This window comes from Nycticebus coucang, chromosome 9 (assembly GCF_027406575.1).
Source record: "Nycticebus coucang isolate mNycCou1 chromosome 9, mNycCou1.pri, whole genome shotgun sequence".
NCBI classification, from domain to species: Eukaryota; Metazoa; Chordata; class Mammalia; order Primates; family Lorisidae; genus Nycticebus; species Nycticebus coucang.
In genome coordinates this window covers 114,926,532-114,948,754 of record NC_069788.1, presented here as the reverse complement: position 1 = coordinate 114,948,754, position 22,223 = coordinate 114,926,532, and the positions used below count along the sequence as shown (strand labels likewise).

The window sequence follows — 22,223 nt, the reverse complement described above, 5'->3', positions numbered from 1 at the left end:
TGGGATATGACGTGACCTCATTTACCAGAAACTACCTCTCATTTCTCCTTCCAGAAACAGAGACTGGAACTTATATAACCCCAAGTGGGGCTAAGGAAATTAAATGAGCTGCCCCACATCACAGCTGTAAGGAGTGACAGTGGAGATAAAATGCAGCAGTTCTATACTTGTTCCATTCTGTTAATTAAGTATTTAAGTTAAAAAAAAATTTTTTTTTTTTTTAAAAAGAAAGTCCTTGTATAAAGTACTAGGGTCACAATTCACTGTGTTATCATACTATGTGGTTCAAGTCCTGACTATGAGTAACAACACCCCGGGCCGCAATTTCCCCCACTGAATGGAATAATGAGGAGGCAAGGATAAAAAGCATCAAGTGGGGGTCAGGCAAAGCGAACTCTACCTAATCCCAGCTGGCCACTACCTAACGGGTGGCCACTGTCCACTTAACCTCCCTCTGCTTTGGACTTCTCACTTACAAAGTTATAGGGTTTGACTAGATGACTTAGAGTTCCTTTCTTATTAGATGGTCTTCATTTCTGTACGTAAGACACTCAGAAATCCTAAAATAAAAGCTGCTATACCTTCTTATTTTGTATTAAGTGACAATATGCCAGAACACTGGATAACAGCCTACAGTTACTAAGCTAACTTAGTAGGGACCAGCTACGGTGGGATACTGACATCACCTTGAAGTAGCTCTTACACTTGCCCACAGGATTCCTCCTTGGACAACTAACACTTTATCTCCTCTTTAGTAACTGATCTTGTCAAATGGGCCAAAAATCTACCAAGTGCCTCTATGTATATAAACTGTCTGCAGTTTTGTTCAGGCCAGGGGTTACTTACCTTCCATGAGTTTGGCAAAAGGTTCTGGGCATGTTGAAGGAATAGGAAGGGCGAGTTTGTTCATGGCCACTCCGTAAGCCACTGCTAAGCCATCGATGCCACGGAAGGGCACCTCGCCAGTCAGAAGCTCCCAAAGCAGCACCCCATAGCTAAGGAGAGGAAGAGACAGAAGCCATATAATAAGCCACAGGTATAACTTCACTGAAATAGCTCATGAGGCTTTTCTGAGCATCCCATATTCTCCCCAACACACCAGGGAAACTAATGAAACAGAAATACTAACACAATACAAAGGGAAGCCATGAAGCCTACATATTAAAAGCAAAAACTCAGGAGTCAAAAGCAAAACCAAGCACACTTGGTTTCAAAGTCTTGTTCTATAATTTCCCAGCTATGTGATCTTGTGCAAGTTAACTTTATCTCTCAGAGCCTCTAATTCCTCATCTGTAATGTACAGATAACATGACCAGTCTCATCAGGCCATCATGTAATTAAATGAGCCACTACAGAGTTTAAATAAGTGCTTGATGGCCACAGCTATTTTGTTATTGTTAATGAAATAAACTGGGCGAAGAGGCAGCCCTCAAGTACAATTTTCTTTCTGTTCCATTTTAAGAAAACTTCAGCTTTTGCCACAGATACTTTTTTTAGTTTTACAAAAGCAGAGAGCTGACCACTCAAAACAGATTTTGCCTCTGTAAAAGATTTCTTTAATTGCCCACTAGGTTGAATAGATTCCTGCCCCCAGATCAGTGTGAGCCGGTCCTTAGCAGAGACCTTTGTCTATTTCAAAGAGAAAAATTTCCCAAGGGTAGACCGCATCGGTAGGACAGAGCCGTGTGTCACTGCGAGAACTTCAGCGTGCCCTCCCTACCTTACAAGTGCACATGAAAAAATTTTTTTCTCATGTCCTCTGAGTCAGAGAATGCAAAGTACAAAGTTCAGTGGAAGAATTCTTCTATGAATTCACAATTAGAACCAGGCAAAATCATACAGCATTCAGTCCTCCCAAGAGTAAGTTAGGACAAGAAACTATAGGCTGTGAACAATAAGGAAGAATGGTTCTCCTTCTGTTTTCAACATCCACTTCAAACTTCTTGTAATATTCATCAATGGTCTGCAACTGGCAGCAAAGGTCATATTAATTTTAAAAATAATAATAAACCCAGTATCTATTTACCATAATAGATACACATAGAGTGCTCAGGTACTTTATAAACATCACCTTGAATCCCTATAACAAGCCTGAGAGGTGAGCATTATCATCATGGGCAGAGAGGACGGTGAGCTTTAGATACGTTTAGCAGCCTATATTAAGGGCGTATATGGAGCATATCATGGTGGATCCTGGGCCAGCTCTCAAGTTCTTCTCTCTAGAATGCCTTTATACCGTTTCTCTGCTTGGTAAACTCTAATCACCTTTCAAGATCCAACTCAAACATTCATTCATTTGAAAAACTGACTATATATTTACTCTTCGTCAAGCCCAATGTCAGGCCCTGAGATAACAGGATAAAAGACTCAGATCTTACTCACAAAACGATCAGTGAGGAGAGAAAAAAGAGGAGGACAACTAGAATACCACAAAAACACAAAGAAAGGCCAGCTAAGCCACATCAAAAAGGAAGCAGGAGATAGCCCTGAGCTCTCACGCTTGACTGCCAAGTGAAGGAGGTCGGTGCTCCAAAGGCAGGGGCCGGTATGCACAGAGACAGGTGATCAAGAGTGGGCACCAGCCCTCAGAGAATCCCATGTGGTCTGGCGTGGCTCCAAAGAAAACCAACATGCTAACCCATGTGTCGGCACATCAGGGGGCTACAGAGGGACCCTCAGTGCCGCCTGGCCAGCTCCCTGAGTGATGGCTTTACCCTAGTGAGGCCTCCAAATACTACCATTTTCTGTATGTGTCTTAACAGGAAAAAAGCCTAGTAGATAGTTACAGGCCTTGACTTGTCTAGACTAAGGAGCTAGATTTTAGTCAGAGACTAATGGCAATAATGTTGGACACTGCAGGAAGCCTTCTCTGGACATTTCAGCCCTGTCTGCATTGGCACATATTGTAGTTGTATGTTTACCAGCCTATGGGCTCCTAAGGAGTAGAAATAATAGCTTTTAATCTTTGCATCCTCAGGACCCAGCTGGGGCTCTGGAACACAGTAGGAACTCATAGATATGTGAGTTGGTGGGCAGGCAAGGGAATGAGGCCTGGTCAGACGGTCCTGTGAGTGGTTTGAGTAAACCTCAAATGCTGTCAAGAAATGCACTGTTCCACTTCCCCACGACACACCTTAATGCAACTCATCTAGACAATGGGCATGCCGGGTACCTGCTACCACGTGACCTCTGAGAACCCTCAGTACTGCTAACCAGATTCCAGGGCTCGAGCCGTTTTCTGCTCTAGGTATTAATGCCCATTTCCCCTCTCCCCAACCAAAACAAAAGCCACAGGTCCCACAGAACCTCTTTCTTCCATTCAGGCAAAGATAATCTGTGTCTGAGCCCTCACTATCCCGAAAGAGAGCAGAGTGTTTGAAAGATCCCAAAGCGTCCTGCTTGTGTCCTCACGTCCCTTCCATGTGCTCCAAGTGTCCTGTGCAGATGCCTCTGGCCATCTAGCAGAGGGACAAGCCCAGAACCTACCCTTCTCAGCTTCCATGAGGGCAGTCCTGCTCTTACCTGGCTTGTTCCTTTGTTCATCTGCACTCTGTCCCATTTCAAGGGTTCTACAGCTAAGAGAAATGTGAGAACTGCAGATCAAGTCGGAAGAATGCTGCCTATGAAAGATTTAGATAGACTTGAGTCAAATGCCTACTTTATCACTTACCTGCTACATGCCCTTGGAGAAGGAAGTTCACCTCTCCAAATCTGTTTTCTCAAGCATACAGTCAAGACAGAGATACCTACCTTACAGAACGTTACAAGGAATCACTAGCACCAATAGCTATTTCTCATCCAGAAACTACCATCTGTAGCTAGTAAACATGTGTGGCTTCTCCTCAGAAAGGACATGAAATGAGAACGTGTCTGAGGAGGGTTACGTAGAGTCTACAACAGGTATCCTCAAACTTTTTAAACAGGGGGCCAATTCACTGCCCCTCAGACGTTGGAAGGCCAGACTATAGTTTAAAAAAAAACTATGAACAAATTCTTATGCACATTGCACATATCTTATTTTGAAGTAAAAAACAAAACAGGAACAAATACAATTCACACCGCCGCATGTGGCCCGCAGGCCGCAGTTTGAGGACCCCTGGTCTACAACATCCAGTGAGAGCCTTGCTAAGGGACACCAGCATTCAAAGAAGAAGCCTTTTGGGGGCTGACTAAAGCAGTCATCTTTCCTCTGCCAATGTCCCTCTTCTTTTTTTACAATGGAAGGGGACAATATAAATGAAGACCTGGGGCTGGGCGTGGTGGCTTGTGCCTGTTATCCTAGCACTCTGGGAGGCCAAGGCGGGTGGATTGCTTGAGGGCAGGAGTTGGAGACCAGTGTAACCAAGAGTGAGACCCCCATCTCTACTAAAAATAGAAAAATTAGCTGGGTGTTGTGGTGGGCACCTGTAGTCCCAGCTACTCGGGAGGCTGAGGCAAGAGGATATCTTGAGTCCAGGAGTTCAAAAAAAAAAAAAAAGAACACTTAATATTCCTTTGGCAGGAATAGAGCTCAAGAAAGAAACTGGAGAAATATAAGTTACATGGACCTGAGCCCCAAGGAACAGTGGGCAGTAGAAGTCAATGCAACTGAACCTCAGGTTTAGTCTACTTTGTCACCTGCCCAAGACAGACAGGTCAAGAGGTCCCTTTCAGATCATTTACAAGCAGCCAGGAAAGGCCAGCTCTGGAAAATCATTGCCTTTGAGTCTTCTCCCCTAACACAGAACCACTGGCTCCTACAGAGCTACTGCTGATTTCCTAAAAGTCCTCACTGCCTAAGCCAACCCTCAGAGAATTCACTCTTGGGTCAGGAACCAGCCACCTACAGAGGTGTAGATTACCCCTCCACTGTTTTCTAGGGTCAGAGGGAGGGTGTTTTATTTTTCTCCAAGTGAGGAAAAGCATGGCAGTAGACAGCAACCCTTCTTGACCAAAGGCACAGCACTTCTGCACCTGCGCTGGGCCAGAGCTCTTTTCCTTATTAACCTGCATCAACTCAAAGGCAGTAGGTTCAGGACCCAGGCTCTGAAAGGAGAGGCTTGGTCTCCCTTGACTGAGATGGGCTAGGGAATTGGGGACACCACATTCCAAGAAGCATGCTGACTGCTTAATAATCATTGGATAATTGAACTAATATATCGAAAATACTCTGTAAATTGTAAAATGACATACAATTATTTTTTTTTATTGCTGCTAACTGGTCCCTCATTCAAAATAAGAATATTTTTGTTAACATATATATGCGTGTGTAATATATAATAATACTTGAATGTATTCCTTGACATAACATATTTATTATCAGGGTAATATGCTCATGGTATACTATATTTAAAAAGTAGCTTATAAAACAGAAGAATAATCCCATTTTAAAGGATAAGTAGATGAGCCCATGAATAGGAATAAACACATCCAAAAAATCAATATAGATTATATGGAGGTTTAGGGTGATTTTCTTTTCTTCTCTTTCCTTTTTTGTTTATCTACACTTTTTAATGTTTTTCTATAGAGAACATTTTTTACTGTTGTAATTTTTTTTTTGTGGTTTTTGGCCGGGGCTGGGTTTGAACCCGCCACCTCCAGCATATGGGACCAGCACCCTACTCCTCGAGCCACAGGCGCTGCCCTACTGTTGTAATTTTTAAAATGTAAGATAATTAAGAAAATGCTCATCCTACATAAAACAGGTAAGAAGTCCCTGTGGGATGATGCCCTCTGGCTATACCCACTGCACAAACAAAGGGAAAGATTTCAGCCATTACTCTTCCTAAGGCAGTCCCCAACCCAAGCAGACTGGGAAGCTTACATAGTTGAGGGTCTGGGCCATTGTCATCTCATCCAGCATCACAGCATGTGGAGCAGACCCCCATAGGCACACTGGAAGGGCGAGGTGAAAGACAAACTCAGTGGGCCCTGGGCAAGGGCACAGGGACAGAGGCCCAGGCCCTGGGTAAGTTCCAGAAGGGAGGAGACAACAGGGCCTCAGACTCAGCTCGTAACTGGCTCAGAGTAAGCATTCAACAAATACTTTTTGAATAAGTAAATGTATTACAAAAGTCAATTTGGAAACCAGCTTTGAACCAAGTTCCCAGGCATGCCTTGGCCCTCCCCAGGACACCCTGCTGGGCCCTAGGCATGGTAGGTTGATCATCTTGGAAGAGGAATAGGAACATAAATGATGATGACATGGCTGCAAGCACAGACTTTTAAGGCCTGAAATCCATACTCAGTTCCAATCACCACTTCCCATCTATCACCTAGGTGATCTTAGGCACATGACTTAAACCATCTGAGCCTTACCTATCAAGTGGAAATAATACTACCTACTTTGGGGATTACAAATGAGATAAAGATATGCAGCACAGAGCCAGCCCATCAGCATCTGTAGGTGCAGCACTATTGTTGCCCATGTACAAGTGTCACTGTGTATATACCACAGTATACACATTTTCCTCTGGTAGAGATAAGCAATAATTTGGGGCCACTTAGATGGGGAAACTTGAGGAGGGAGGGATTAAAGGCCCATTTAATGGGTGATAGATTGTGTCTTGCAGAAAATACTGCAGCATGGAAGCTAAAGAAAGCTGGAAGGGAGCTGGGCAAATTATGTTTTCAAACAACATTCACCAACCAAACTGCCTCAGGTATTAAGTCCTGGAAACGATTTTAAACTTGAGACATTTCACATATGACAATATCCAAGCTACTTCACTGACAGTGCTGCTGAGGGTTTATCTCCAAGCTACTCTTTAGAAAGTAGAACAATTTCATCAGATTCCTCTCACCAGAGGCGCTTCAAGCCTGCTTTCAGGATCAGTGTGTGAAGGGCAAGACCTGGAGGTTACTCTTGAAAGCAGGATACTTTGGGTAAAAATTGAAAGGTCCTGCCCTTCTTCCTTCCATGGAGGACAAAAACCTGCAATGTCCTCCCCTACGCAATCATTTCTGTCACCGTGAGATCATGAGACCCTACGTTCAGCAGTTGGGCTTTCCCTTCCCACCGACAACATCGAATGGATATTTGAAGCAACTCTGTACAAATCATCACCAGCAGAAACTCCTGGAGTATGTGGTAACAAAACCTGGGCAATCGCGGGGTCGCACTGGAAAAGAAATCAAGTAGGAATACTGGAAGTAGGAACAACCCTGCTCCTGACAAGTCAGTTTCCCATGGAGAAAGCTGAGAGCAAGTTAGTTGAGTGTGACAAGCAGCTGAGTGTCTCCCCATCTTCCGTCGTGGTAGTTTTGGCTGGGCACACAGTTGTCCAGCTAGCGCCTACATCGTCTGCTTTACGTAGAGCCTCTGTGCCCACATAACCAAGCACAGGCAATGGGGTCTGCGCAGAGGAGGAGTGCACAACCTCAGGTTTGTCTCCAAATTAAACATAAACTGCTTGCCACTGGGCATAAACCCTCTTCCCCCTTTTTGAAGACAGCAAAACAGGAGTAACAGTCACTCAAATGCTGTTCAAGCAAGCACAATGCGCTACAGGAGCCTGAAAGAACCCTGAATGATCTCCTGGGGTACAGCTGCCCTGCCAGCCTGGACTGTCTGGACCACTCCCTGAAAGAGACATACGCTTCTATCTTATTTAAGCCTCCGTATCTGTAGGTCTCTTTGTAATAGCAGCTTAGCTTAATTAATGTATTGATTCATCTCATTAGCATATGGTTAAGTAATAAAAGTATTAAATTAAAGCCATTGTTTTTATAGATCAAAAATAGTTGACTATTAGTATATAGCTCAGCCTAATGGAATCAGGTCATATACAAGGTTGGACAAGTAAGTTTGTCAACTCATCCTAGAAAAAGTGCTATATACCTCACTGCTGAATATTGCTAGGGTCACTTTTAAGGTACTCCCCTTGGGAAGCTGTGCACTGATGCCAGTGCCTAGTCCACCCTTCAAAGCAATTTTGGGTATCTTTTTCTGGAATGGCCATCAGAGCTGCTGTCGTATGAAGTCTGACAATGAAGTTCGCAAACTTGTCCCAGAAAAAGTGCTACGTACCTCATTCCTGAGTCACCTTGAAAGTCCTCCGCTCCGCCATCTACTGACTATAGTGATATTCACCAATGAGGTATGAAGCACTTTTCCTAGAATGAGTTTATGAACTTAATTGTCAGACCTCATATATTAAGGAAAACAAAATTCATTTCTTCTCATTAGCTAATTTCACCCTGTAATTAATGTGCAGTAAAACATAATTCAATACACAGAAGCTACAAATCATCCCTGTAAGAAGTTAAAGAAGGTTTAAATAAATGGAAAGATGCAGCATATTCACAGATTGGAAAATTTATTATTATTAAGATGTCAATAGCCTAGAAAGTATACAACAAATTTGACATAATTCCTATCAAAATCCCAGCTGTCTATTTTGCAGAAATTAACAAAATCGTTCTAAGATTCATAAGGAAATGCAACAGACTCCGAATAGCCAAAATAATCTTCAAAACAAAGAAAAAAATTGCAGAACTAATACTTCCTAATTTCAAAACTCACAACAAAGTTATACTAATCGAGCAGCATTGGCATAAGGACGGACATATAGATTAATGGAGTCACAGAGAAATCTAGAAATAAACGTTTATATTTCTGGTAAATTTACTTTTGACAATGGTGACAAGACAAACATCTTGGGGGAAAAAAGTTAGTCTTTTCAATAAATGGTGCTGGGAAAACTGACAGCCACATGAAAAAAAATAAAGTTGGACTCTTATGTCACACCACATACAAAAATTAAGTTAAAAGGGATCAGAGACCTAATGTAAGAGCTAAACTTATAAAACTCTTTAAGAAAACATAGTTATAAATCTTCATGATCTTGGATTAGGTAATGGTTTCTTAGATGTGACCAAAAAAAAATCCACAATTTGTAGTTCAGAGAACAGCATCAAAAATATGAAAAACAAAACAATCAATGACATGGAAAAAAAAATTTTCAAATCAGGTATCTGATAAAAGACTTATGTCTAAAACATAAAGAATTCTTACAACTCAACAATAAAAATTAAAAGTTTTTACTCCTTTTTTTTTTTTTTTTTGTAGAGACAGAGTCTCACTGTACCACCCTCGGGTAGAGTGCCGTGGCATCACACGGCTCACAGCAACCTCCAACTCTTGGGCTTACACGATTCTCTTGCCTCAGCCTCCGGAGCAGCTGGAACTACAGGCACCCGCCACAACGCCCGGCTATTTTTTGGTTGCAGTTTGGCCGAGGCTGGGTTTGAACCCGCCACCCTCGGCATATGGGGCCAGCGCCCTACTCACTGAGCCACAGGCACTGCCCAACTCCATTTTTAAATTAGCAAAGAATCTGAGTAGTCATTTCCCTAGAGAAGATATACAAATGGCCAATAAGCACATGAAAAGATGCTTAGCATCACTGGTCATTTAGCAAAGTACAAATGAAAACCATAGTGAGATACCACTTCATATCCACTACAGCGGCTACAATAAAATAAATAAATTTTTTAAAAAAAACAGACAATATGTATGGAGAACACATAGAGATCTAAAAATAGATCTACCATTCAATCCTATAATTCCTCTACTAGGTATATACCCAGAAGACCAAAAATCACATTATAACAAAGATATTTGTACCAGAATGTTTATTGCAGCCCAATTCATACTTGCTAAGTCACGGAAAAAGCCCAAGTGCCCATCGATTCACAAATGGATTAATAAATTGTGGTATATGTACACCATGGAATATTATGCAGCCTTAAAGAAAGATGGAGACTTTACTTCTTTCATGTTTACATGGATGGAGCTGGAACGTATTCTTCTTAGTAAAGTATCTCAAGAATAGAAGAAAAAGTATCCAATGTACTCAGCCCTACTATGAAACTAATTTATGGCTTTCATATGAAAGCTATAACCCAATTATAACCTAAGAATATGGGGAAGGGGGAAAGGGAGGAGAGGGAGGGGGAAGGATGGGCAAAGGGAGGGTGATTGATGGGATTACACCCGCGGTGCATCTTACAAGGGTACATGTGAAACTCAGTAAATGTAGAATATAAATGTCTTAACACAATAACTAAGAAAATGCCAGGAAGGTTATGTTAACCAGTGTGATGAAAATGTGTCAAACTGTTTATAAAACCAGTATATGGTGCCCCATGATCGCATTAATGTACACAGCTATGATTTAATAATAAAAAAAAAAGAAAGTAAAAAACAGACAATAAAAGTGTTGAAAGGATGTAGGGAAATTGAAACCTTCATATATTGCTAATGGGAATATAAAATGGGATAGCCATCACGAAAGGTTTGGTGGTTCCTCAAAAAGTTCAACATAAAATTACCATGTAACTCAGCCACTTTCTGGCTATTAGCTGTGAACATTTATGTACAAGCACTTATGTAAAGATATATTTTCACCTCTCAGGTATAGACGCAAGTGAGGTGAAAATACATCTTTACATAAGTGCTTGTACATAAATGTTCACAGCAGCATTATTCATAATAGCCAGAAAGTGAAAACAGCCCACATATCCATCAATGGATGAATGAATAAATAAAAATGGTCTATTCATACAATGGAATATTATTAAGTAGTAAAAGGAATGAAGCTTTGATGGAAGCTACAACATGGGCTCGGTGCCTGTAGCTCAGTGGTTAGGGTGCCGGCCACATACACCAGGGCTGGTGGGTTCAAACCTGGCCCAAGCCTGCCAAACAATAATGACAACTACAACAACAAAAAATAGCCAGGCGTTGTGGCAAACACCTGTAGTCCCAGCTACCCTCCCAGTTGGGAGGCTGAGGCAAGAGAATTGCTTAAGCCCAAGAGTTTGAGGTTGCTGTGAGCTGTAATGCTACAGCACTCTACTGAGGGCATAGTGAGACTCTGTCTCAGGGGGAAAAAAAAAAAGAAGCTACAACATGCATGAAAACGTTATGCTAAACAAAAGAAGCCAGTCATGAAAGACCACACATCATACAATGCCATGTATGTAAAATGTCCAGAATAGGCAAATCCATAGAGACAGAAAATAAATAATTGCTTATGAGGGAGTATGGAGGGGAGGGAGACTAGAGAATGACTATGAATAGACATGGGGTTTCTTTTTTAGATGATAAAACTATCCTGGAAGTAGTTAGTGACTATAGTAGAATAAACGGTAGCTCTAAAAATATGTCTTATGTCCTAATACTCAGAATCCTTATTGGGAACAGAATTTTCCCTAGGGCCTCTGGAGGTTATGGGCCTCCTGATACTAATTTCAGACTCTGGCCTTCGGAACTATGAAAGGATAGATTTCTGTTGTTTTAAGCCATTGGGTTCGTGGTAATTTGTTACAACGGGCCTAGAAAACTAACGACAGGGACCAATGCACAATTTTGTAAATATACTAAAAACCACTGACATGTGACACGTAAAGGGTAAACTTTATAATATGTTAATAATATCTCAATAAAGTTTTTTTTTTAAAGTATACGTACACACATGTATACACACAAGTCACTGTACAACACATCAGGAAACAATAACTTCATAGACTAATGCACAGTGACAAGTGACAGCCCTTTCTTTTGTATACCAGGGTATGTTACTACTAGCCCACAGCCACGAGGATAACTCCACAGAAGCTCATCCTTCTTCCATGGGGACAAGATGTTTTAGATCCATGTTCCTGTGACCTCTCGGGTTGACATTTACTAGGAGGACGGTTGGTCGCTTCTAGTCTGTGGCTCTGCCGCTCTTGCGGCACTTAGGGTTCATCTTCTCCTATTTCTAGATCAGCATCTAACAGAGCCTTGACTAAAAGATCAACAGGATAACTGGGAAGGACAATTTCTAGGCTACCAAGAAAAAAAGAGACAGGACAAAGAATACCCCTTAGCTCGGGAGCTTACAGTAAGGACACTGGGTTAATCTTCTTCCCAAATCCAGCATAGCAGCCACTAAAGCCTAACATTGGTGCTGAGTGAGCCAGGCTGACCCTGGGGAAGGTGCCCTTACCACTCTGCAGGCCAGAGAGAGGAGCACCGGTTGCCCCTAGAATCTGCTGCCTCTCCTAGGGCTCAGTCACAGACACAAAAGGTAGAGAGGCACTGAGGCAGCACCTGCCACAGTGCTACAGGGATTACTTTGGTTGATGAAACTATCCCCCGTTAATATGGGAATTAGCAAAGATGGCTCCGAGGGGATCACTTAGACCTACTTGGGGTGTCTGGGAACCTCAGCTCTCCAAGTCCTGAAACCAGTGTGCAGCCAAGACAGACCTAGGGAAAACCTCCCTGCCCCTCCAGACCTGGGGGTCGCCTCCTGCCCCTCCCCCTGAAGACCTGGGGAACGCCTCCCTGCCCCTCCAGACCTGGGGGACGCCCCCGCCAGACCTGGAAAACGCCCCCCCTACCCCTCCAGACCTGGAAAACGCCCCCCTACCCCTCCAGACCTGGGGGACGTCCCCACCAGTCCCTCCAGACCTGGGGAACGCCCCCCGCCCCCCCCGCAGACCTTACCTCCACACGTCGCTGCCTTTGGAAAACAGAGAGGCACGAATGACCTCAGGTGCCATCCAAGCGTATGTCCCTGCCGCACTCATCTTGGTGGTTCGATGCCATTCCCGAGCCAGGCCAAAATCAGTGATCTTCAGAATCTTGTTGCTCAGGTCTCCATTCTCCACCTTCTGGAGGATCAGTACTGGGCGAGGAAAGGAACACAAAAGAAACCAGAGTCTGCACTAATCACTGGGAAACCACTGACTACAGAACCATCCTGCCATCTTCCTGATCTCTCCCGCGGGGTCCGGTATCCAGCTGCCATGGATTGACGGTAGCAGGCACCATTTCTTAAATACCTAAAATGCATCCATTTTGGTGCCACGTATTTAAAGATAGTGTCTGAACAGTTGGCATGAACCTGTCCAGGCTACTTTACCTAAACTCTTAAGAAAGAATATCTTTTGGGCACTGAGATTCCCACTTAATCTGGAAATTCACCCCACCTATAAGGACAGGCAGACAAGTTGAAGAGGTCAGAGGGCACACACATGTTCACACCTACGATGCTCTCTGTGAACGTGCCCCGAGAAGAAGAAACAGGTGTACTGAAGCAGTCACCCTTTGAGCCTTGTCTCCCAAGTTCTAACACCTGAGCATTCAGCATGAGAAACGGCTCCTCCGGGGCAACAGCTGAGGTCGTCACCTCACCCATGTGACAGTCCCAGAGATAAATACGCCCTTGTGGGAACCAATCTTGCAGAAAAGAGCAAAATCACTAATCAACTCACGTGCTCTAAGCTAAGCCAAGGAACGCTGCGTGAGTGGGCAGCTGGGAGCTCCTGGGCTGAGAGAAAGCCACGCCTCCATGCTCGCAAGTGGGCGGTTCCAAAGCCCGGTGCAAAAGTGGCCTCCCGCCGGCCAGACGCTGAGTCACGTGGAACCGAGAGCCCCAACTCAGGAATTCAGGGAAGGAAGGAAGCAAGCTTCCCTCCCCAACCCTGCCATTCAGGTCAGACTGGGGAGTGCAGGCAGGACAGAATGACAACTAGAAAAAAATACGGACTCTGTGCAGCTAACAGTGAAAAGATGTACATTAGTTCTCAGGCTGTGTGCGCTCAGGGCTTCCCACTTGACCTTGCCCCTGCTCCCCTGGCTCTCCACCGACCCCCACTGGGGGCCTCGGAAGAAGGCTTTATCTTTATTTTTCTTTGAGGAATTTGTATTAAAAGATTCTCTTGAGAGCTCAAACTCTTCCAGCAAAGAAAGAAAGCAATCTATATGATGGTGATATTTTGGGTACCAAGAGGGTCTTCTGTGGGGCTGGACATTTTACGGCTGGGGCGTGAGGCAGGTCCTTCAAGTCACACAGATATACTCTATTTTTGCCTGCCCCCCACAAATGTCCGCTGGATTATTCCACGTTAAAAGGACGTGAGCCAAAGAACTCTATGTCCTATGTACTTCTCAGAAAATAAGCAGTGAAGAGGGATTATTACCAGCATAAGAGCTGGAAGCACAAAAGAAACCAGGGCCAGGCACTTCCTGTGTCTAATGGACAGTGCCACCTCCCTCCGCACCCTCTCCCCTACTCCTCCCCCTTCCTGAACAGGCAAGGCCTCTGAATGCCTGGGCAGATTTAAAAAAAAAAAAAAAACTTCCTCTATCTCATTTATTAAGAGAAACCTTTCCAGACTCCCCTATGCCACTCTGCCCGTTCTCTGGTAGAGACAACAGACAAATAGGCATTCACATTGCTGGGCACACTTGCCCAGCAATGACACTATGGAAACCCGCCATTCCCTAAAGAGAGGCGTTCATAGCTGCTGACCATTTCTCTGAGAGGCACATCACAGAAGACTCAGAGTGAGGCCTTCCCCTTACATATTCAGTGGGGCTCAGTCCTGTCACCCCAAACCTCCAGCAGCTAGGATATGGTGCCATGTAGAGGAGGATAAAGTTTCAGAATATCAGTCTGTCAGATGGCTTAAAAGGATGACAGAATGGTGAGGAGGGGTAAGAATCAGGCCAGGGATGCCTGAATGTGAATGCCTTCAGACGGCATGGATACAGTCCATCTCCACCTAATACCCACTCCTCTCTGCTGCCTAAAACTCAGTGGGCTGCAAACATTTACCCAAGCAAGCCAGGCCCCTGAAGAATCCCCAGCTAGGGGTCCTACCCTCATCAAAGAAAGGAGAGGCTGCAATCAGACACCACCTAGTAATCTTGGCAGGTCGACCCAGCCTGTGATCCACAATAACAGTCTTCTGAAATACCGCTATCAAGCATCTATTACTACTAATAATTAAAGCACCAAAGTTGGTGAACACTTTACTTTTTTTTTTTTTCTTTTTAAAATTGACATGGTCTCACTATGTTGTCCAGGCTGATCTAGAACTCTTGGGCTCAAGCAATCTTCCTGCCTCAGCCTTCTGAGCAGCTGGGATTGCAGGTGTGTGTCACCACGTCCAGCTCTTTACTTTTTTGGGTGTTGATGGGGGACAGACATTTTTTTTTATTGAAATGAAATCTACATACCATAAAATTAACTGTTTTACAATGAACAATTCAGTGGTCTTTAGTACATTTGCAGTATTTTACAACCACCACCTATATCTAGTTTCAAAATATTTCAGCACCCAAAATGGAAACCTTGTACCCTAATTAAGCAATTATTCTCCATTCTTCCTCCTCCCAACCCCCAGCAACCATCAATCTGCTTTGTCTTATGGATTCATCTATTCTGAATATTTCACACAAATGGAACGTGTGACACACCTGGCTTATTTCACTTAACATAATGTTTTCAAGGCTCATCCACATTACAGCTTATTTCAGTATTTCATTTCCTTTTATTTATTTATTTATTTATTTATTTATTATTGTTGGGAATTCATTGAGGGTACAAGAAACCAGGTTACACTGATTGCATTTGTTAAGTAAAGTCCCTCTTACAATCGTGTCTTGCCCCCAAAAGGTGTGGCACACACCAAGGTCCCACCCCCTCCCTCCTTCCCTCTCTCTGCTCTTCCTTTCCCCACCCCTCCCTCCTTCTTTCTCTCTCTGCTCTCCCCTAGTACTTCATTTCTTATCATGGATGAGTAATATTTCACTGTATGTAAACACTATAGTGTGTTTACCCATTTGTCCATTGATGGACATTTGGGTTGTTTTTACTTTCTGGCTACTGTAAAGAATGCTGCTACGAACATGTGTGGACCTGTTTTCAACTGGGGGGGGGATACATCCCTGGGAAGATTGGTTGGGTCACATGGTAATTCTATGTTCAGCTTTTTGAGGAGCATCAAACTCTTACCCATAGAAGATGAACCACTTTACATTTCTACCAACAGAATAAGAGGGTTCCAATTTCTCTGCATCCTCACTAATTTTTTTCCTTCTTCTTCTTATTATTATTATTGTCACCCTAAGGCATGTGAAGTGGCATCTCACTGGGGTTTGGGTTTGCATTTCCCTGATGAGTAATGATGTTGAATGTCTTCTCATGTACTTGTTGACTAGGTATGTATCGTCTCTGGAGTAATGTCTACTTCATTCTTTGCTCATTTTTTTTTTTTTTTTTTTTTTTTGTAGAGACAGAGTCTCACTGTACCGCCCTCAGGTAGAGTGCCGTGGCGTCACACGGCTCACAGCAACCTCTAACTCCTGGGCTTACGCGATTCTCTTGCCTCAGCCTCCCAAGCAGCTGGGACTACAGGCGCCCGCCACAATGCCCGGCTATTTTCTTTGCTCATTTTTTAAGTGGGTAATTTATCTTTTTACTGTTGAGTTATGCTTGTCAGATACATGATTTGCAAATATTTTTGCCCATTCCCTAGGCTGTCTGTTCACTTAGTTGATAATCTCCTCAGATGAATCAAAGTGTTTAATTTAGACAACGTCCACGTTATCTATTTTTCCTTTTATTGCTCATGCTTTTGGTAGAACATCTAAGAATTCATTGCCAAATCCAAAGTGATGAAGATTTACTTCTACATTTTCTTCCAAGAATTTTATAGTTTCGACTCTTTCATTTAGGTTATTGATCCAATTTTAACTTTTGTAGATCATATGAGATAGGGGTCCAACGTGATTCTTTTACATGTGGCTAACCAGTTGTCCAAGCACCAATTCCGGAGAAAGAAAGCTTTACAACAAAGGTAGAGTGCAGCTCTCTGTCCACCTGCTTTCCTGAGTGGAAGAGAAAGGTTGTACCCACAGCAGCTTACATGCTTGTACCACTGCAGTGGGCCCACTGTGATCTTCTACCACTGACAGACAGCTGCAGCAATAAATTACTGTGCTTTCTTTCCCATTTTGAAAAATTTTTAATGTTTTATCAAAATCTGGTGAAGTCCATGAGAATGTATTGAATACACCTTACCTCTCATGTGTACAGCAATGGAGACAATATAGTCACATTTTTGGTCACTGATGGGCTGCACGTACAATGGTGATGCTGTGTAAACAGACCCACTGTGCTGCCAGTCACATAAAAGTGTAGCACAGATGATTACAAATCATACATAATACTTGACGATGATAATAAACGACTGTGTCACTATTCATATATTTACTGTACTACACTTTTATTGTAATTTTAGGGTGCATTCCTTCTACTTATAAAAAAAATTAACTGTAAAACAGCTTCAGGCAGGTCCTTCAGGAGGTATCCGTAAGAAGGTATTGTTGTCCTAGGAGATGACAGCTCCATGTGTGTTATAGCCCTTGATGACCTTCCAGTGAGACAAAATGTGGAAGACAGTGATATTGATGATCTTGACTCCATGTAAGCCTAGAATAATGTGTGTGTTTGCGTCTTGGGTTTTTTTTGAGACAGTCTCACTTTGTTGCCCTTGGTAGAGTACCATGACCTCATATCTCACAACCACCTCAGACTCCTGGGCTCAAGCAATCTGGCTCAAGTGATCCTCTTGCCTCAGCCTCCAGAGTAGCTGGGACTACAGGTGCCCACCATAATGCCCAGCTATTATTTTTTGGAGATGGGGTCTCACTCTTGCTCAGATCTCGAACTCTGGAGCCCAAGCAATCTACCCGCCTTGGCCTCCCAGAATGCTAGGATTACAGGTGTGGGCCACTGCGCCTGGCCTCTTGAGTCTTAGTTTTCAACAAAAAAAAATCTTAAATGTAAAAAAAAAAAAAAAAAAACAGAAAGAGAGAAAGAAATTAAAGAACAGAAAAAAAGTTTAAGGATATGAAAGAAAAAAATATTTTTGTATAGCTGCACAAGGTGTTTTGCTTTAAGCTGGGTTATCACAAGAGTCAAGATGTTTAAGTTACAGTAAGTTAAAATTAATTTATCGCTAAAAAAAGAAAAAAATTAAATAAATTTAGTGTAGCCTAAGAGTACAGTGTTTATAAATTCTATAGCAGTGTAATACCCTAGGTCTTCATATTCACTCGGCACTCACTCACTGACTCACCCACAGCAATTTCCAGTCCTGCAAGCTCCATCCATAGTAAGTGTCCTGTACAGTAGGTTACCATTTTTACCTTTAATACCACATTTTGATTGTACCTTTCCTGTTTATATACACAAATACTTGCCACTGTGTTCCAGCTGCCTACTGTGTTCAGTACAGTAACATGCTGTACAGGTGTGTAGCCTGGGAGCGACAGGTGACGGCATGCAGCCTAGGCACATGGCAGGCCATCCTAGGCTCTACCAAATAGGTTAGTGTAAGTGCATTTCATAGAACAGGATAAAAAAGCAGGCAGGGGGTTTTGTTTGTTTTTTTGTTTTTGTGACAGAGTCTCACTCTGTCACCCTGGCTAGAGTGCCATGGTGTCATAGCTCACAGACTGAGACTCTTGGGCTCAAGCGATTCTCTTGCCTCTGCCTCCTGAGTAGCTGGGATGCCCACGTGATGCCCAGATTTTTAGCAGAGATGGTCTTGCTCTTGCTCAGGCTGGTCTGGAACTCCTGAGTTCAAGGGATCCTTCTGCCTCAGCCTCCCAGAGTGCTAGCATTACAGGCATGAGTCACCTTGCTCTGCTGGTAGACCAGGTGATTTAAAGCTTGATACTTTCTATGTGACTCTGGACAAATTTCTTAAATTCTGTACTTCAATTTTTTTTTTTAATTACTGCTTCTACACAGTGCAGATGAAGAGTAATATGGTACTGAAGCATCTAGCAGAGTGCCTGGTACACACATAGGCACCCAGAACACGACAGCTATTATTAGGTGATTAGGTGTCTTGTGTGCAAGTGGAAACCGCGGAACTCAATATACTGATGTGGAAAACCTGGCAGTCCCTGACACATAATAACCATGTGATAAACTGTTCTGCATAAAGGAAGGGGAGATTAATGATGACGGCTATTCATTATCAATCACTGCCTGTGTGGCCGCATGATGCTGCTCACTTACACCACCTTCTCCAATTCTCAAACCAACCCATTTGACCCAATGCAAACCAGACACAGCAAGGTTAAGCCACTTGCCTACAGTCAGTGAGGGATGAGGATGGGAACTTAATCCAGACCACTTTGACCTCTGAGCCACGTTCTTCACCTCTGTGCTGGGCCATACGGAGGCCAAAAAGGTAAACTGAGCTCTGGATGATGATTTATCATTTTGAGATTCTTATTCATTATTCATCTCCATTAGCACAGGGGCTCTGATTTGCTAAATCCTCACCTTGGCACCAGGGCTCACATACCCAGGCCTTTACTTGGCTTAGACATTACGGTGCCATGGCTCCCAAATTTAGCAACTGGGCTAACTCTGTTTTGAGGGTGGTGTTTTGTTTGGTTTCATCTTTTTTCTTAAGTTTATTGTTAAATGTATTATAGATATAGAAAAGTGCATTAAATATGTATATATGGTTTAAAAAAATAACTAAAAAAAAATAAAATAAAACTAAAGGGCAGAACCTCTGGCTCAAGGGGTAGGGCGCCAGCCCCATATACGGGCAGTGGCGGGTTCAAGCCCGGCCCCAACCAAAAAACTGCAAAAAAAATAAAAATAAAGCCCATGTAAGCCCATCCAGTCCCTCTCGAAGTTCTATGTCTCTCTCCACCATATCCGTTTCTCTGGCTGCAGATCTCTCACAGTCCTGACTTCTATTCTTCATCCCTTACTTCCCCTTATGATTTTGCTACCTATGTATACATCCCTAAACACTATAATATTTAGTTTTAAAAAAGGGAGAGGAAAGCAATAGTGAAACTGTGTGTACTGGTTTCCTAGCTTGCCACATTACCACAAATTTGGCTCTGTTGCTTAAAACAACAGAAATTATTCTTGCACAGTTCTAGAGGCCAGTAGTCCAAAATCAAGGTGTCGGCAGGGCTGTGTCCCTCCAGAGGTTCTAGGGAAGAATCCTTCCTTGACTCTAGTAGCTTCTGATAGCTGCTAGTAGCTCGGGGCACCCCTTGGTTTGGGACACATAACTCCAGTCCAGCCTCCATCCTCACTGGGCCTCTTCCCCGTGCGTCTGTCTCTGCATCTCCACGGAGCCTTCTCCTCTGCTTGCCTGTGTCTTCTCACGAGGATACCAGTTATTGGATTAGTACTCATCCTAATCCAGTAGGACCTCATTTTAGCATGACCACCTCTGTAAAGACCCCATTTCCTGAGTTCCCAGGTTAGGACTTCAATATGTTTTCTGCGGTGGGAAATAGTACTGTACCCGCAATTATCATACAAGAGTAAAAACACTGCCTTTGCTGGATGATGCCTCTCAGAAGCTAAACAGAGTCTCTGGTCATGCTTCTACAGAAGTGACACGAGCCCTTTCTGGGAAAGTCAGTAGGCAAGACCATGAATGAGCCCGGGGCCGAGCACAGTGGCTCACACCTGTACTTCTAGCACGCTGGGAGGCTGAGGCGGGTGGATTGCTTGAGTTCAAGACCAGCCTGTGCAAGAGAAAGTCCCCTGTCTCTACTAAAAACAGAGAAAGTGGCAGGTGGCAGTGCCTGTAGTCCCTGCTACTTGGGAAGCTGAGACAAGAGGATCTCTTGAGCCCAAGGGTCTGAGGTTGCTGTGAGCAATGATGACACAGCACTCTATGCAGGGCAACAAAGTGAGACTCTGTCTCAAAAAAAAAAAAAAAAGATTCCTGGAACACCAGTTGGGTTAAACTACAGTGAGGGTATCTGGTAGTAGGGGGAGAAGGCAGACACCAGACATTCACCAGGAATATGGTTTGGAGACTGGGCTCCTCTGTATTTTCCACTTCTAAATTCACTCTGGCCTATTTCTAAGGCTCAGGGTTGGGCAAAGAAAATACTTCTGTTAGGGTAAAATAGCTGTCTGGTCAGCAGGAAAGGAAGGGGCAAGCAGGAGCTTCATCAACCAAGTACAGATAATAACCTTGACCAGGTTTCCCAGGTAGTCAATCTCAAGTTAAAGCAATGATACGAGGACAGCAGGCAAGCTAGGGAGGACAGCCTCCGTCACACTGCTCAGGTCTGAGCCGCCCACCCTATGCCTGGCACACAGCCCTCAGGGGTTCCCCAGTCTCTCTCCTGTGTTAATTCCTTCATCTTTTTTTTTTTTTTTTTTTTATTGTTAGGGATTCATTGAGGGTACAATAAGCCAGGTTACACTGATTGCAATTGTTAGGTAAAGTCCCTCTTGCAATCATGTCTTGCCCCCATAAAGTGTGACACACACCAAGGCCCCACCCCCCTCCCTCCTTCCCTCTTTCTGTTCCCCCCCCATAACCATAATTGTCATTAATTGTCCTCATATCAAAATTGAGTACATAGGATTCATGCTTCTCCATTCTTGTGATGCTTTACTAAGAATAATGTCTGGAAACAGCCTAAATGCCCACCAACCCAGGAATGGATTAACAAGCTGTGGTATATGTATACCATGGAATACTATTCAGCCATTAAAAGAAATGGAGACTTTACATCCTTCGTATTAACCTGGATGGACGTGGAAGACATTATTCTTAATTCCTTCATCTTACACCCCTTCCCCTCTTCACAGGCCCCTCTCTTGCATCAGTGGTGTGCACTCTCCAGGAGCTGCTTAGAAAGACTGTGTACGAGGTATTTTTTTTTACCTGTGCTTGTTATCTCCAATCCAGACACTCTTCCTTTTACCCCTTCCGGAAGAAAAGACAGTCAGGTAGCCGCATAAAGCAGAGGAGGAAGAGATCATGCCCCCAGTGTAGCTCCTGCAGTCGCCACCCAATCTCTTTATTTTAGCTCCCACTTCACTCTAATTGCAGAGGTACCTAGTACTACCAGTTCTTAAGCTTCTTAGGATTCTGTGGCATAAAGTGATTGGTTTCTTTGCTTTCCCTACTATTAGCTGAGAATTATCTTTCTCATATGTCCTAAATCAGTTAGCACTCATCTATCTGTTTTCCAGTTTCTGAAACTTAGTTGCTGTTTTCTCTTCTCCTGTCCTCCTTATGGGTTTGTAGTCATTTTTGCCAGGTTTCAGTTGGGAACAAAAGTCAGTGCAGCCTCTGACGTGTTCAATCTGCTACCCTAGCATGGAACTCTGCCTTCAGTTTCCAAAGGAACCCTGCACAGAAGTCTAGCTTTCCTTGGCTTACTTCTTCCATCTCTCCCAATATGCAGAATCTGTCCTGGGTGAGTGTCACAGAGGAAGGCACACAGGCATTCCCACTCATTCCTGCCAAAGCCCAGACCCACGTTACAGTATCCTCCCTCACCTTAGCAAGAACTATCTCTGAACTCCGGCAAGGTAAGAGCAACAGATGAAGACCCAGGATATCTGGGTTCAAGCTCTACCACCATACAGTCTTCACAA

The 22,223-nt window shown here is 43.5% G+C and overlaps 1 protein-coding gene across 2 annotated transcripts in view; it reads right to left on the bottom strand.

Moving 5' to 3' along the window:
* MAP3K9 (mitogen-activated protein kinase kinase kinase 9) overlaps nucleotides 1-22,223 on the bottom strand; it is an 84,920-nt gene that overhangs the window by 23,922 nt on the left and 38,775 nt on the right. For both annotated transcript variants that reach the window (XM_053601290.1, XM_053601291.1), the window contains exons 3-4: nucleotides 12,479-12,659; nucleotides 847-995 (exon numbers count right to left, since the gene is read on the bottom strand). In XM_053601290.1, the coding sequence (XP_053457265.1) occupies nucleotides 847-995; nucleotides 12,479-12,659 (330 nt within the window). The remainder of the gene's footprint in view (nucleotides 1-846; nucleotides 996-12,478; nucleotides 12,660-22,223) is intronic.